Source organism: Callithrix jacchus, chromosome 14 (assembly GCF_049354715.1).
Source record: "Callithrix jacchus isolate 240 chromosome 14, calJac240_pri, whole genome shotgun sequence".
Lineage (NCBI taxonomy): Eukaryota > Metazoa > Chordata > Mammalia > Primates > Cebidae > Callithrix > Callithrix jacchus.
Genome location: NC_133515.1, coordinates 11,782,437 through 11,795,378, shown reverse-complemented (window position 1 = coordinate 11,795,378; position 12,942 = coordinate 11,782,437). Strand labels below are relative to the sequence as shown.

At 38.2% G+C, this 12,942-nt stretch overlaps 1 protein-coding gene across 50 annotated transcripts in view; it reads right to left on the bottom strand.

Annotated features, from left to right (window-relative positions):
* MAP4K4 (mitogen-activated protein kinase kinase kinase kinase 4) overlaps positions 1-12,942 on the bottom strand; it is a 195,899-nt gene that overhangs the window by 40,516 nt on the left and 142,441 nt on the right. For all 50 annotated transcript variants that reach the window (XM_078348811.1, XM_078348814.1, XM_078348826.1 and 47 more), the window contains exons 11-12: positions 11,039-11,111; positions 9,425-9,635 (exon numbers count right to left, since the gene is read on the bottom strand). In XM_078348811.1, coding sequence (XP_078204937.1) covers positions 9,425-9,635; positions 11,039-11,111 — 284 coding nt within the window. The remainder of the gene's footprint in view (positions 1-9,424; positions 9,636-11,038; positions 11,112-12,942) is intronic.

Here is a 12,942-nt window from a genome sequence, read left to right as displayed (position 1 = left end):
GTGTGAGCCCTTTTTCATTCATGTGCTGGGTACTCAATGAGGCTTTCAATCCAGAAACTTGTATTTCTTAGTTCTGGAAATTTTGCTTAAATGATTCCTTTATGTTCTTCCTATAGTATTCAGTTCCTAGAACATCTATTAAATAAAAGTTGGGCATCCTGGATTGATCCTGTAAGTTTTCCTATTGTCCTATTACCCACCAACTTGTCTTTTCTCCCCAACTTTCTGGAAGTGTTAATAAAAAAAAAAAAACTCAAGAATTCCTTCTTAATTTCTAAATATTCTTGTTCCATAAATATCGTATATTCTCTTTCCAAGGATAAGGTCTTCTGTCTGTTCGTGTGTATACGTATGAGATGCTTTGCTCTGTTCCCTCTATTTCCTTTTTCTCTTTGTCTCTATTTCCTTTTTCTTTTTTCTCTTTGTTTCAAAACCTTTCATGTGACAGATTTTCCTCGGTGTCTAGTAATCTCAGCTATCCATTTATATTTAAGATCCTAAAAAGCAAATTATAAGGACTGCATAGACAAATAGCACCTGGCAACTACTTAGTAATAGAATAAGGTGATTATGATTCACCCTGATCATTTCACTGGGGCCTTATTTTCTTTGGGCTAGTCAGTTACCTCCAGAGAGAAATCGTCACAGTATTCTGGGAATCCTTCCAATATCCTATGGGGTTGAGGAAAAGGTGGATGAAAAAAGACAGTATTTGTGTAATAAGTGCCAGCATTTTGGAAGCTGGTGAAGTAAGCATGCTTGCAGTCACACTGACTGGTATTTACATTTTGATTTAATGCCCTTGTTTTAGTTCATCTCTTGCCACATACTGAGTTTTTTCCAAGTTAATGGTCTCTGTTGTTCACTTTTGCCAAGTAGTATATACCTGCTCCTGCTCGGTGTGGGGGATGCTCAGTAGACAAGCTGCACAGGACAGGGTAGTCTAACTGTGCATGTTTGTATGTGTGCATACCCACTCTTTGTATATATGTACATTAATGTCAACATAATTACATTTTATTCAATTAATTAAAATGTATAAATTTAATTCAAAATACACTATCAAAGAAAAAATAGCAAGCAAACAACATCTTACCAACAGGATACACTATATAAAAAGTTCAACTGTCAACTGAAACCTTCTGAGAGGCTTTTTCTTTTTAATTTCAGGAGATACTACCACAACTTTGGTTACTAGATAAACACCAAAAAGACTCTAAACGTCTTGAGAGCAGGAACCATGTCTTATCTTTTTTCCCCCTGTAGTAAATATCACACATAACCTTCAGAAGAGAAATTCAATACTTTTTAAATTTGAATCTAACCTTTATACCTAGCATGTGACATCCAAACCAGAAACTGTTGTGAATTCACCCAACACTTAGCCTTTAGAGTGATAACAGACTCAGAAATCCATTCAGGTGTCTAGGTCCTACGAAATCCAATCAAATCCTAAGGCATTCTTTCAAGATCACCAAGTAAGAGCCAAAGTCTTGAGCATTAATTACTACACTGGGTAGTGCCTCATACTAAAAACAAACAAACAAAAAACCCACCTCCTTTATGCCTCTAGATATTCTATAAGGTCCTCTAAAAGATCTCAAGTCCAAGGGTTCATTTTCACATAAGCATAAATTTGAATGTGCCCTTCCTTTCCAGAGATATACACAAGACTATAAATAACTAATCCATCTAATAGAGAAGTACTTATTAAACACCACAGATATGCAAAAATGAATTAGAAACAGCTCCTTTGCTCCAAATCTTGCAGGTCAGGTAGGTCACATACCTTTAAAAAAAGTTCATAAGACAATGTGGAAAGTGGTAAATTGCCCAAGACTATCCCACTAAGCAAGTCCCGGTTAGTGGAACCAAATAGTTAAAACCAACAGCTAAGGCAAAAAAAAGTACAGTTACCGACTTCTCTTCCACATTATATTCTAATAGTTGAAGTGGTAAACTAGACTGAGAGCAAGAATTAAAACTACCAACCATAAAAACCACTACAGTCAAAAGAGACCCTCAATTTGGAGGGAACTGGGGGCACTAAGAGGAATCATTAAAACATTAAGGAAGCCTATAGTAAATGTATCTTAATAGGTAATGTGAAAAACTGGCCTCTTGCATTAGAACTTCAAAAGGAAAGGATCAAAAACTGAAACATACACACTATCAACAAAATAACATCAGTCTGTACTGTTAACCTTATGCCTATGATTACAAATAACAAAGCCCAGGGAATTTTAATGAACATGCTTCTTCAGGCTTACCCAACTAAGAAAAGAATGATAAACATGATATAATCTTTTGAAGCTTTTACAAACTGATATCATTTATTTTCTTAAATTATCCTTTCTTTAAAAACAAAATCAAACAGAAAAACTGTGTGATGCCCTAAAGTGATCACTAAATCTCTCAAACTACAGAGATTTTATTACTTAAATTTTCCCAAATTAAACTTTTACTTAAAATTTAATTTAAATTATTACTTAAAAATTCCCAAATTAAATTAAATTACTTAAATTTCCTAAGTAAATACGTACTTTTCCAACTATTCTTTAATTATGTAAGGTCCCATTCTAGTTTGGGATTTAAAAGTAAAGCTTTCACCTCACAATTCTAAAAACTTTTCTAAATAAAACTACATTGATAATAGTGAGATCTATTTAAATATACTCCACTGGATTTATTGGCTTCAGTGGAAACTAATAGATTTTGATAAACCAGTTAATTTGTTTTTGTTGTTTTTTTTGTTTTTGTTTTTTTTTGAGACGGAGTTTCGCTCTTGTTACCCAGGCTGGAGTGCAATGGCGCGATCTCGGCTCACCGCAACCTCCGCCTCCTGCGTTCAGGCAATTTTCCTGCCTCAGCCTCCCGAGTAGCTGGGATTACAGGAGTGAGCCACCGCGCCCGGCCCAAACCAGTAAATTCTTTGGACTCTGCTATTTCCAAGAACTTTTGCGGTCATGTTTCTACATACATATACCATCAACCCTTGAGTATTTTTATTTGCAAATTCTGATGAAGTCACAGTACAGAACTATTCGTTTCTTCCCCATCTTTGGATAATAAATTATGTATGAGGAATTAAACTCACTACAAAATTTAACTGCAAATATAACCAAACATCAGACTGGGATGCCAAGATAATATTTAAGAACTTATAAAGCCACCTTCTGCATACCAACTGAGATGCTAGCTTGACAGGAAGCAAGGCCTTAGCTGCTGGGGCACTGGCATGCCAGGACACTATGATTACTGTATATATTAAAGCTGGAACTACTTTTTTAAGAACGGTAGCATGTGCTAACATGTACTCCTGATGTTAGACACTAATGGCTTGCAAAACAAAGGCCTTTTCTATAGGAAAGGAAGATTGAGAAAATGGTTCCCATTTCTTTAAAATACATGGCAACTGCTGGAAAGTGCTTCAGAGTAAAAGCATTCACTGCCTTCCTTCTAAATTTCAAAACCAAGAAATATACAATGAATACATGGCAAAATTTATTAATTTTTTATTGAGAAACTTTTATGTTTTCCTAGTGTTATAATTTAATATAAATACCAATCCCAATTCACACAGAGTTTTTTTTTCTTGCTTCCCTTTCTTTTTAATGTCTTCCACTTCCACTGTCCCTCTAAAATTTTGCTTTGAGATTTGTAGAAATCACTTTGGGATTTTGTAGAAATGACAGAAATGTTACTGTGTGTCCTCTTGATGGAAGAAAAGCCAAAAGAAACTGCTGGTGCTCACACTAACATTTACCCTTAGTTGAGGAAGTAGATTTTCCAAAGTCACAGGGATAAAGGCTTTGAAAGGAAAGATGTAAAAGATTTTTTTAAATACCAGCTAAAAGACTCTGAGATGAGAAAGACCTGAACATCCCATCAGTATTGTTCAAAAATAGAAAGAAAATTACAAGTAGAAAAAACTAATCAGGTTTTCTCCAGGACACCATCTCGTTTAATATTTTTATTTTCTTTCCTTCTTTTATCTTTTTTTTTTTTAATTATTAAATAGAGATGGGGTCTTGCTATATTCCCAAGCTTATCTCAAACTCTTGGGCTTAAGTGAGCCTCCCATCTCGACCTCTCAAAGTGGCTGGGATTACAGGTGTGAACCATCATGCTCCGACTATTTTTATTAAACTTAGACAAAGAACAAAGAAAACATGCTAACCAAATGTGTTAATGTCATGAGAATAGAAAGAGAAACAGGATGCCAAATCATGATTCAATATAAAAAAAAAAGAGCACAAAACTATTGGGATAAAATGACACCACAATTAAGTAAGCTTCATAGTTTCTAAAAAGCAAATAAATACAGGATAGAAGAAAAGGTTGTCTTATGAACAACATGAAAAAAAAAGTTTTAGCTAGACCCAACGTCTGTTATGAGCCAAAGGTATGATGATGCTCTAAATAGGAAAAGTAGTATTAAAACTTTTTGGCTGGGTGCAGTGGCTCATGCCTGTAATTCCAGCAGTTTGGGAGGCTGAGTCAGGAAGAAAAAAATTAGCTAGGTGTGCTGGCACATGCCTGTAGTCCCAGCTACTTGAGAAGCTGAGCCAGGAGGAACACCTGAGCCCAAGAAGCAGAGGATATAGTGAGCTGAGACTGCATCACCTCACTCCAGCCTGGGTGGCAGAGCAAAACCCTGTCTCCAAAACAAAACAAAATTTTGAGGGAGGAATAAAAGTATCCTTTTTAAATCTGGATAATTAGAGTAAGCTGATAAAACATGAGGGTATCCAGAAGAGGACTCAAGGAGAACGGTCACACACATGAAGAGCAGCAGGGAGGGCCAAGGAAGAAGTGCTCAGACTCTCAGTATGAACTTGGCTGCATGAGCCCAGCATTCTCCCCTTTTCCTCCTGAAACCATCCAAAAAAAACAAGAAGAAAAATCAAAAACTTCATTTTCGGCAAAACTGGGAGACAAACTCCAAAAGAGTTAGTTGCAAGGACTTCCAAAGGAGATCCAGTTCACACAGGAGTCGAGGAGAAAGCAGAGTAGCAAAGGAGGGCACTAATAGCAGCAGCAGATTTCAGAGAGCACCAAGGGAGGTACATAAAGATGAAGGACCTATGAAGGGCAAAAGCACCATCCCTCACCGCAAAGAGGATGTAGAGACAGCAGTATGCAGATGGCAGGAGAAATCCCCAACCCCAGTGGGCCTGGTTTTGTGGCATCTGCACTGTGTTTGCCCACAGCCTTGACTTTTTGGACCACGTTTTGCCAGTCTGCTGATAGAAAGTTATCTCCTTTCTGTTTCAGTATCTTATGAGTAAGGCTGACCATCTTTAATTACTTTGTTTATCAAATAATCTCTGTTCTTCAAACAGTTCCGACTAAACCCTTAATGACAATAAAGTGCTACAAACCACTTATGGCTCAAATACATTCAGCCCTCTGTCTCCACAGGTTCCACATTCTCATGGACTCAACCAACTTTGGGTCGAAAAATATTTGAAAAAATTGCATCTGTACAGACTTTTTTTGGTCATTATTCACTAAACAATACAGTATAACAGGTATTTGCATGGCATTTACATTGTATTCACTATTAAGTAATCCAGAGATGATTTAAAGTACAGTCATATGTTGCTTAACAACAGGGATATGTTCCTAGAAATGCGTCGTTAGGTGATTTTTTCATTGTATGAACATCATATAGTGTGCACACACAAACCTAGATGGTACAGCCTGCTACATACCTAGGCCGTATGGTGTAGCCTATTGCTCCTAGGCTACAAACCCGCAAAGCATGGTACTACACTGAATACGCTAAATAACTGCAACACAATGCTAAGTAGTGTGTATCTAAACACAAAAAAAGTACAGTAAAAACATGCTATAAAATATTACAAATGCTATATCTCACCATTAACGGAACTCAAGAGGCTGGAGGTTGCTCTGGGTGAGTCAGTGAGTAAATATGAAGGCCCTGGACATACACTACTGTAGCCTTCATAAATACTGTGCATTCAGGCCATACTAAATTTATTTAAAAATGTGTTTCTTTCTTCAATATTAATCTTAACATAGCCTTTTCTGACTTCATTAACATTTTGATTTTATTCATTTGTATTAATACACAAACAATTCATATAAATGTACAAAATATTTACTTTCTTTATTTCTATCCTATAAACTTCTTCCCAAATAAAAAAAATTTTTTTTAGCTTTAAAAATTTTTTTGTTAAAAAGTAAGACACAAACATACACATCAGTCTAGGCCTACACAAGGTCAGGATCCTCAATATCATTATCTTCTACTTCTACATCTTGTCCCACTGGAGGGTCTTCCAGGGCAATAACACACATGGAGCTGTTAGCTGTCATCTCCCATGATCACAATGTCTTCTTCCGGAATCCTCCTGAAAGACCTGCCTAAGGTTCTTTCACAGTTAACTTGGTTTTTTAACATGTAGGAGGAGTATGCTCTAAAATAATGATTAGAAAGTATAATACGGTAAATATATAAACCCAGTAACAAAGTCATTTACTGTCATTATCAAGTATTACATACTGTATATGTATGTGCTATACTTTTATACAACCAGCAGTGCAATACGTGAGTTTATACCAGCATCACCACAATCACAAGTAATGGGTTGTACTACCACGTTACAATGGCTATGATGTCACTAGGCAATAGGAATTTTTCAGCTCCATTAGAATCTTATGGGACCACCATCATACATATAGTCTGTTGTTGACCAAAATATTGTTATGCAGCTTATGACTACACATGGAAGGAAGTGCATAGGTTATGTGCAAATACTAGGCCGCTTTATCTCAGAGACTCGGGCATCTGCAGTTCTGGTATCCATGGTTAGTCCTGGAACCAATTCCCCAAAGAAGGGATCACAATATTCCCAAAATAGCTTCCTGGGACCTGGAGTGTAAATTAAGCTTAACTACCCAGGCTAATAATAAGCAGCTAGCTGACCAAAAATCCAAATCAGTGGATTCCACTCATGTGACTTTTCCCATTTCAATATTTTTTTAATCTTTCCTAATTAAGAAAAGAAGCTCAAAGAAATGGCCCTGAGTTTCAACTTAAACAGAAAATCTGAAATTAATGGGCTAATGAAAACATGTTAAAGCAAAATTCTTGTTTTCCCAGACATTCACTAGCATCTACTTAGCTAATAAAACAAAATTCAGCTCTTCCCTGTGAGCCATCGCTCACCCTCACCTTGCAATCCTTACCACCTACCACATGCAGAGGCTAGATAATAGACACTCCACTAATGACAGCCTGAAAGACGTTTTCAAGACATGTGTTACAAATGAGCGCTAATTTGATCTGATCCTTGATACTTTAAGTTATAAACCACCAAAGTGATCTAAGCCACATGCTTAAGGAAAGTACAGGCTGGGATCAGAAAAGCCAGTGGAAAACACCATTTCAAGAAATAACTAGAAACAGCTAAAGTCTCAAAACTCAAGCATTCTAATAAAATAAGTACAGTCAATATGCAACTTGAACAGACCTCTGAACTCATTCAAGATTTATTAGGTTCAAAGAACAGTGCAAAGAGTCTTAACAAAAATACTACAGGGAGTTTGCAAATTAACTACAAAAAGCATTATATAAGCAGCAAAGTTGTCCCTACTACAGGGGAATGTATGTCATGTTTTCTTTTAAAAATCCTAGCTGAGTATTTGCAGGCTCCTTAGTTCAGCAGGCACTGATTTTTCTGAACAAGGGGCAAATTATAAAGAGTGTTCAGAATTCAGACTACAAATACACAAAATGTAAGAAAGTTTCCATGTCAAGATGCACTGTTAAATAAGTTGGGTAATATTTAATGGCAAGTGTTGCTATTTAATAAATTAAATTCCATGGGATAATATCAATACAGGGCTTTATTGTTGTTGGGCCATTTTTCTGGAGGAAAAAAAGGTAAAACAATAAGGTATGTGGATGAAATAAAAACAGAAATGATAATGAATAAGAACTTTGGGCCTGTGCACTATGCAGCAGGAGCCAGTCAAGAAAAGAAAATTCTGATCCCCAGGCGAAATAGCCACGTTTCGGTCAATGAAGAACTGCATATACAATGGTGGTCCCATAAAATTACAATATAATATTTTTACCATACTTTTTCTATGTTTACATATACAAATACTCACCATTATGTTACAACTGCCTACAGTATTAGGCACAGTAACATGCTGTACAGGTTTGTAGCCTAGGAGCAAGAGGCCACACCACAGAGCCTAGGTGCGTAGTAGGCTGTACTATCTAGGTCTGTGTAGGTACACTCTATGATGTTCCCACTATGACGGATCACCTAATGATGCATTTCTCAGAATGTATCCCCGTCATTAAGCGACCCATGACTGTATAGGGAAATAATATATTTCTGTGCATTAAAAACGTGAAAGCTGTAAGGTAACCACATTACCAATGTTAGCAATATTAATGAGTTAAATGAGCAGATGGTGCAAAATGTACTTCTCCACCACAGGACACTACCACTTCCAGGTTCAAATTGTTTTCTGCATCCCTAACTCTTTTTTTCTTTTTTTGCTTAAACCAGTAGGAATTCATTTTCTCTCAGTTCTCGATATTGGAACTCTGAAATCACGGTGTGAGTTAGCAGGGCCATGCTCTCTCTGAAGGCTCTAGGGAAGGGTCCTTCTTTGCCTCTTCCTAGCTTTGGTGGTTGCAGGCAACACTTGGCCTTCCTTTACTTGCAGACCACAATTCCCATCTTGCTTCCCTTGCCACAGGACACTCTTCCTGTGTTTCTATCTCTATGTCCACATCTTATCTTTTTTTTTTTTTTCTTGACTTTAAGTTCTGGGATACATTGCAGAACGCGCAGGTTTGTTACATAGGTAAACGTGTGCCATGGTGGTTTGCTGCACCTGTCAACCCATCACCTAGGTATTAAGCCCCGCACGCATTAGCTATCTGTCCTGCATCCCCTACTCTTAAGTATGCCTTAAGTTAAGGCGTTTAGAGACAAAAAAAAATTTTCATATGAAAAAGTCTTTTTCAGAAAAACACGCACATACAAACTGGGAACCAGAGGCCAAGAGTGGAAAAGCAATCAGGTCAAGCCTGAGCAAGCCAACTTAAACCATGATGCAAAGACCACAAAACTGGTCTGATGCCATCTTTGGGACACTTGCTCTGCATCTAACACAGTATGTTGATGAGTAACTGTGGGGTAGATCCCCAAAGTTTTTACAAGGAAGGAAAACATTTCTAAGGCCTCAAGGAATGCGAAGGCCTCCCAGTCCAAAGCATAAGCTTTCTTTCATAAGTTATGTAAACAGCTGTGCCAGGGGAATCATGTGTTACCCCAGGAAGCTACAGAGGATATTCCTTTGAGTGGCTCACTACCAGCGTAAATGCGGAAAGAGGAAAGACCAACCAACTTGGACATTTTCCTTTTGCTACCTCTTCTAGCCGTCGTCTCTGTTCTTTCTGCTGCTCAATCCGCTTCTGTCTCTCCGCCAGCAGTTGCCTTTTATATTCTTCCTGCTCCCGGAGCTGTTGCTCCTGTAGTAACTGTTGTCTCCGAAGAGCCTCAGAACGTTCCTTGTTCTCCTGCTGCAGTCTCAGAAAATCTCGACGAAGAGTAGACTCACCAGGCACGTTCACAATGGAACTGCAGAAGAAAGTAGGGCTTTCAGGGGTGTGCACAAATCACACTATCCTCTAAGGGAGACAGCAGCACCAGCATCCCATTCCACTTCTACATTCATACTTGAGTTCCTCTGACTCCAGAGAGGCAACTAATACATACACAGAAATGACTACATCTACAAATCAATTGTTCCATATCTTCTTTTTTTCATTAAAATGCTGTCCTAGACGTCTGCTTCAAAAGACATTTCTACTTAAGATTCTCACAACAATTCAAACTCAGTAAAAGAACAGTTGAAATCACCTTCTTTCATTTCACTAGTCCTCCTTTTACCACCTGATTTCTCTTCAGCAAACAGAACCATCAGACCACTCTTCAGGATTTACACCATTCTTGTGTCTTTGTCTGGCCAACCACCAAGTCCTATCATTAATTCCTTCCCACTTTCTTAATTCCAGGTCAGCAGCTGAGCCCAAGCAGGTCCTATGAATTAGCCACTGTACAGATCAATGAAACACACCCTTCCTAGCTATCTCCCCACTGAGTTACTTCTCCACTGCCACAGCATCCAGAGCAGCATGGCAAACATAGCTCCTCAAATTGCCTCTTTCATCATACAATGCTCCTCCTAGTCAAAAATAATTACATTGCTCATGTAATCAGTTCAAATTCCTCTGAAATTCTTAGTCTAAAATGGATTAAAATCCTCTCCTACATAAGAAAAAAAAAAAACAGATTATGGAGTAGCTTCAATAAATTCTCTTCTCTCTCTTCCAAGTCCCATTCTCTGGCACATGGCTCCCCACAGTCTCTTGAGACGCCCTTCTACCCTCCCTTTGTTCAATTCATCAGCCACATACTGCAGCATGGACAACTGCCAGGCACACTCATCATTAAAATCCAAACATCCTCTATTCTCTGATACATCAGTTATTATGAAGTTCATGCAACCAATCTGACTCCTTAACCTGCTTTACTGAATCTTTGGAAGTCAGAAATAAATTAAAACACAGACCATAAAATAAATCGGGACACACACAGTCCTGCCGGTCCATGAGCAGGACAATTCTTTGTGTGTAGGCATGTTCTGTATACCACAAGAAATGGTGTTCAATGGCACCTTCACCATCTGTGACTTCTGGAACAATAAATGCTGGGGTACTCTCCCTTGCCCAGGCCCACACATTTCTCAGTGACTGGGGGAGGGAACAAAATACAACCCTTGGTAAAGAACCACTGGGTAAGAAAATCCAGGGGAGAAAAATGTTAACAGGAATCTGCCAAGGATAGAGAAGAACAGAAGACAGCGCTGTCTAAGTAATTTAAGATTTCTTGTACCACACAGGAGTCTTTTGAAATCCTGGTACAACATAAAGCTAAATTCCTTCATAAAGCAGAATACTACACAGTGGCTTTGTGGTTACCTTGGCTCTCCTTCCTGTTCAGGCACTTCCTCCTCTTCTTCCTCACTCCCACTGTACTCATATTCAGTTTCATCTATGAAGAAAAGGAAAAGGTAAATGGGACAGTTCACAAGTCCTGACACATGCCTGTTCAGACAAGCATCTCCAGGAGCATCACGGCAGAAAATAAACAAGCTCCCTGTGAAAACAGCATCTTGTATGGAGAACTTGGGGAGGAGGGGCAAGACACCACATTCTCATAGTGACAGCATCTATTCCTTGGCCAGCCTTACTCCCCACAGAAAAGTTGATTCCATGGCATTCAAGCCAACCTCGTATGGCGATGCACTGCTGAGGAGGTACAAGGACCACAAGAGGGGGTCCAGAGCCCCTGACAAACAAAAAAGACCTGAGGGCACTAGCAAATTCACCAAAATACACTTTGATGCCAAAATTCAAAGAGATGTAACTGCTGAAACTAAGGCAACCAAGAGACTTTATTTGGTGATTTTTTGCAATTAGGGATCCACAGACAGTACAGCAGAGAAAAAAGCCTGTGGGATGGACACAAAGTGAAACATTAACTAGGTACAGGAAAAACAAGCTAAATGTACCCACAAACAAACCAGGCAAACCAGGGGAAAACTAATTAAACCATACAGCAAAAGAAAGACTAAAATTTGCTGTACTTAGGCCAGACTTCAAACAAACAAGCTGAAACTCATTTTCAGTTCTACAGGTTTTATACAGTTTTCCCAAAAGACCATTTTATTGGTCCTTTAACTTAATGTCAATATCCAACTTTCAGTGAGCAATTTCACTCTAGAAATCAATCAAAAAACCAGACAGGTTGAAGAGTTTTAAAAACTAAGTCCAGACACAAACACTTCTATTTTTTCAAAGACATATTATAAGATGAAAATCAGGCCAGGCACAGTGGCTCACGCCTGTAATCTCAGCACTTTGGGAGGCCAAGGCAGGAGGATCATGAGGTCAGGAGTTTAAGACCAGCCTGAGCAATATGGTGAAACCCTGTCTCTACCAAAAATACAAAAATTAGCTGGGCGTGGTGATGCACTGAGAAGCCTGTAATCCCAACTACTCAGAAAGCTGAGGCAGGAGAATCACTTGAAACCTGGAGGAGGAGTTTGAGTGAGCTGAGATGGCGCTACTATACTCCAGCATGGGTGACAGAGCAAGACTCTGTCTCAAAAATAAAAAAAAATAAAAAAAGAGAGAGAGAGAGAGATGAAAATCAGTTTCCTTCACACAAAATATAGTTCTATGTGAATCTGTCAGTCTACATACAGAATATAAGTTCTTCTGCATACCAGACCATCAAAGCTATATAATTTTAATATACTATGCTATCTTCTAAGGGAAATTCCAGCTTAAATAATTTTCAGAGTCCTTAAAATAGGTACTCTGCTATGTTTATAATTTTAGACTACAAATTACTAATTATTGACAAGAGGCTGATGGTCATCTGGAAGATAAACCGAAAGACAAAGACAGGAAAAAAATCTGTAAAGAGGTCACTGTGACTTGAAGACTGAAATGAAGGGAAGGTGCTCTGCTGTTTGCATCTGCAAAATGTGGGTGATGAGGAAAATGTGAGATGATCTAAGTTGTCTGGCAAATGTTTCATGAATGTTAGCTATTATTACTAAGTAAAGTCATGGGAAAACGATCCAATATGCAAGTATTTTTTTCCTAAACAGGGCCTCCATGTCAATTGAGAGTTAAGGAAAAAAGTCTTGTTTTCAAGCTTTAGTTCACTTTGTTACAAGTGCATAGCTTAATGTACAAAGCTTAATTACTTTTATAACTAAGCATATCAGAAGGAAAAAGGTTATTCTGAACATCAATGATGACTTAATGATGACTACCAGTACAGGCAGAAAGGCCTCCAGACTTTGACCAAT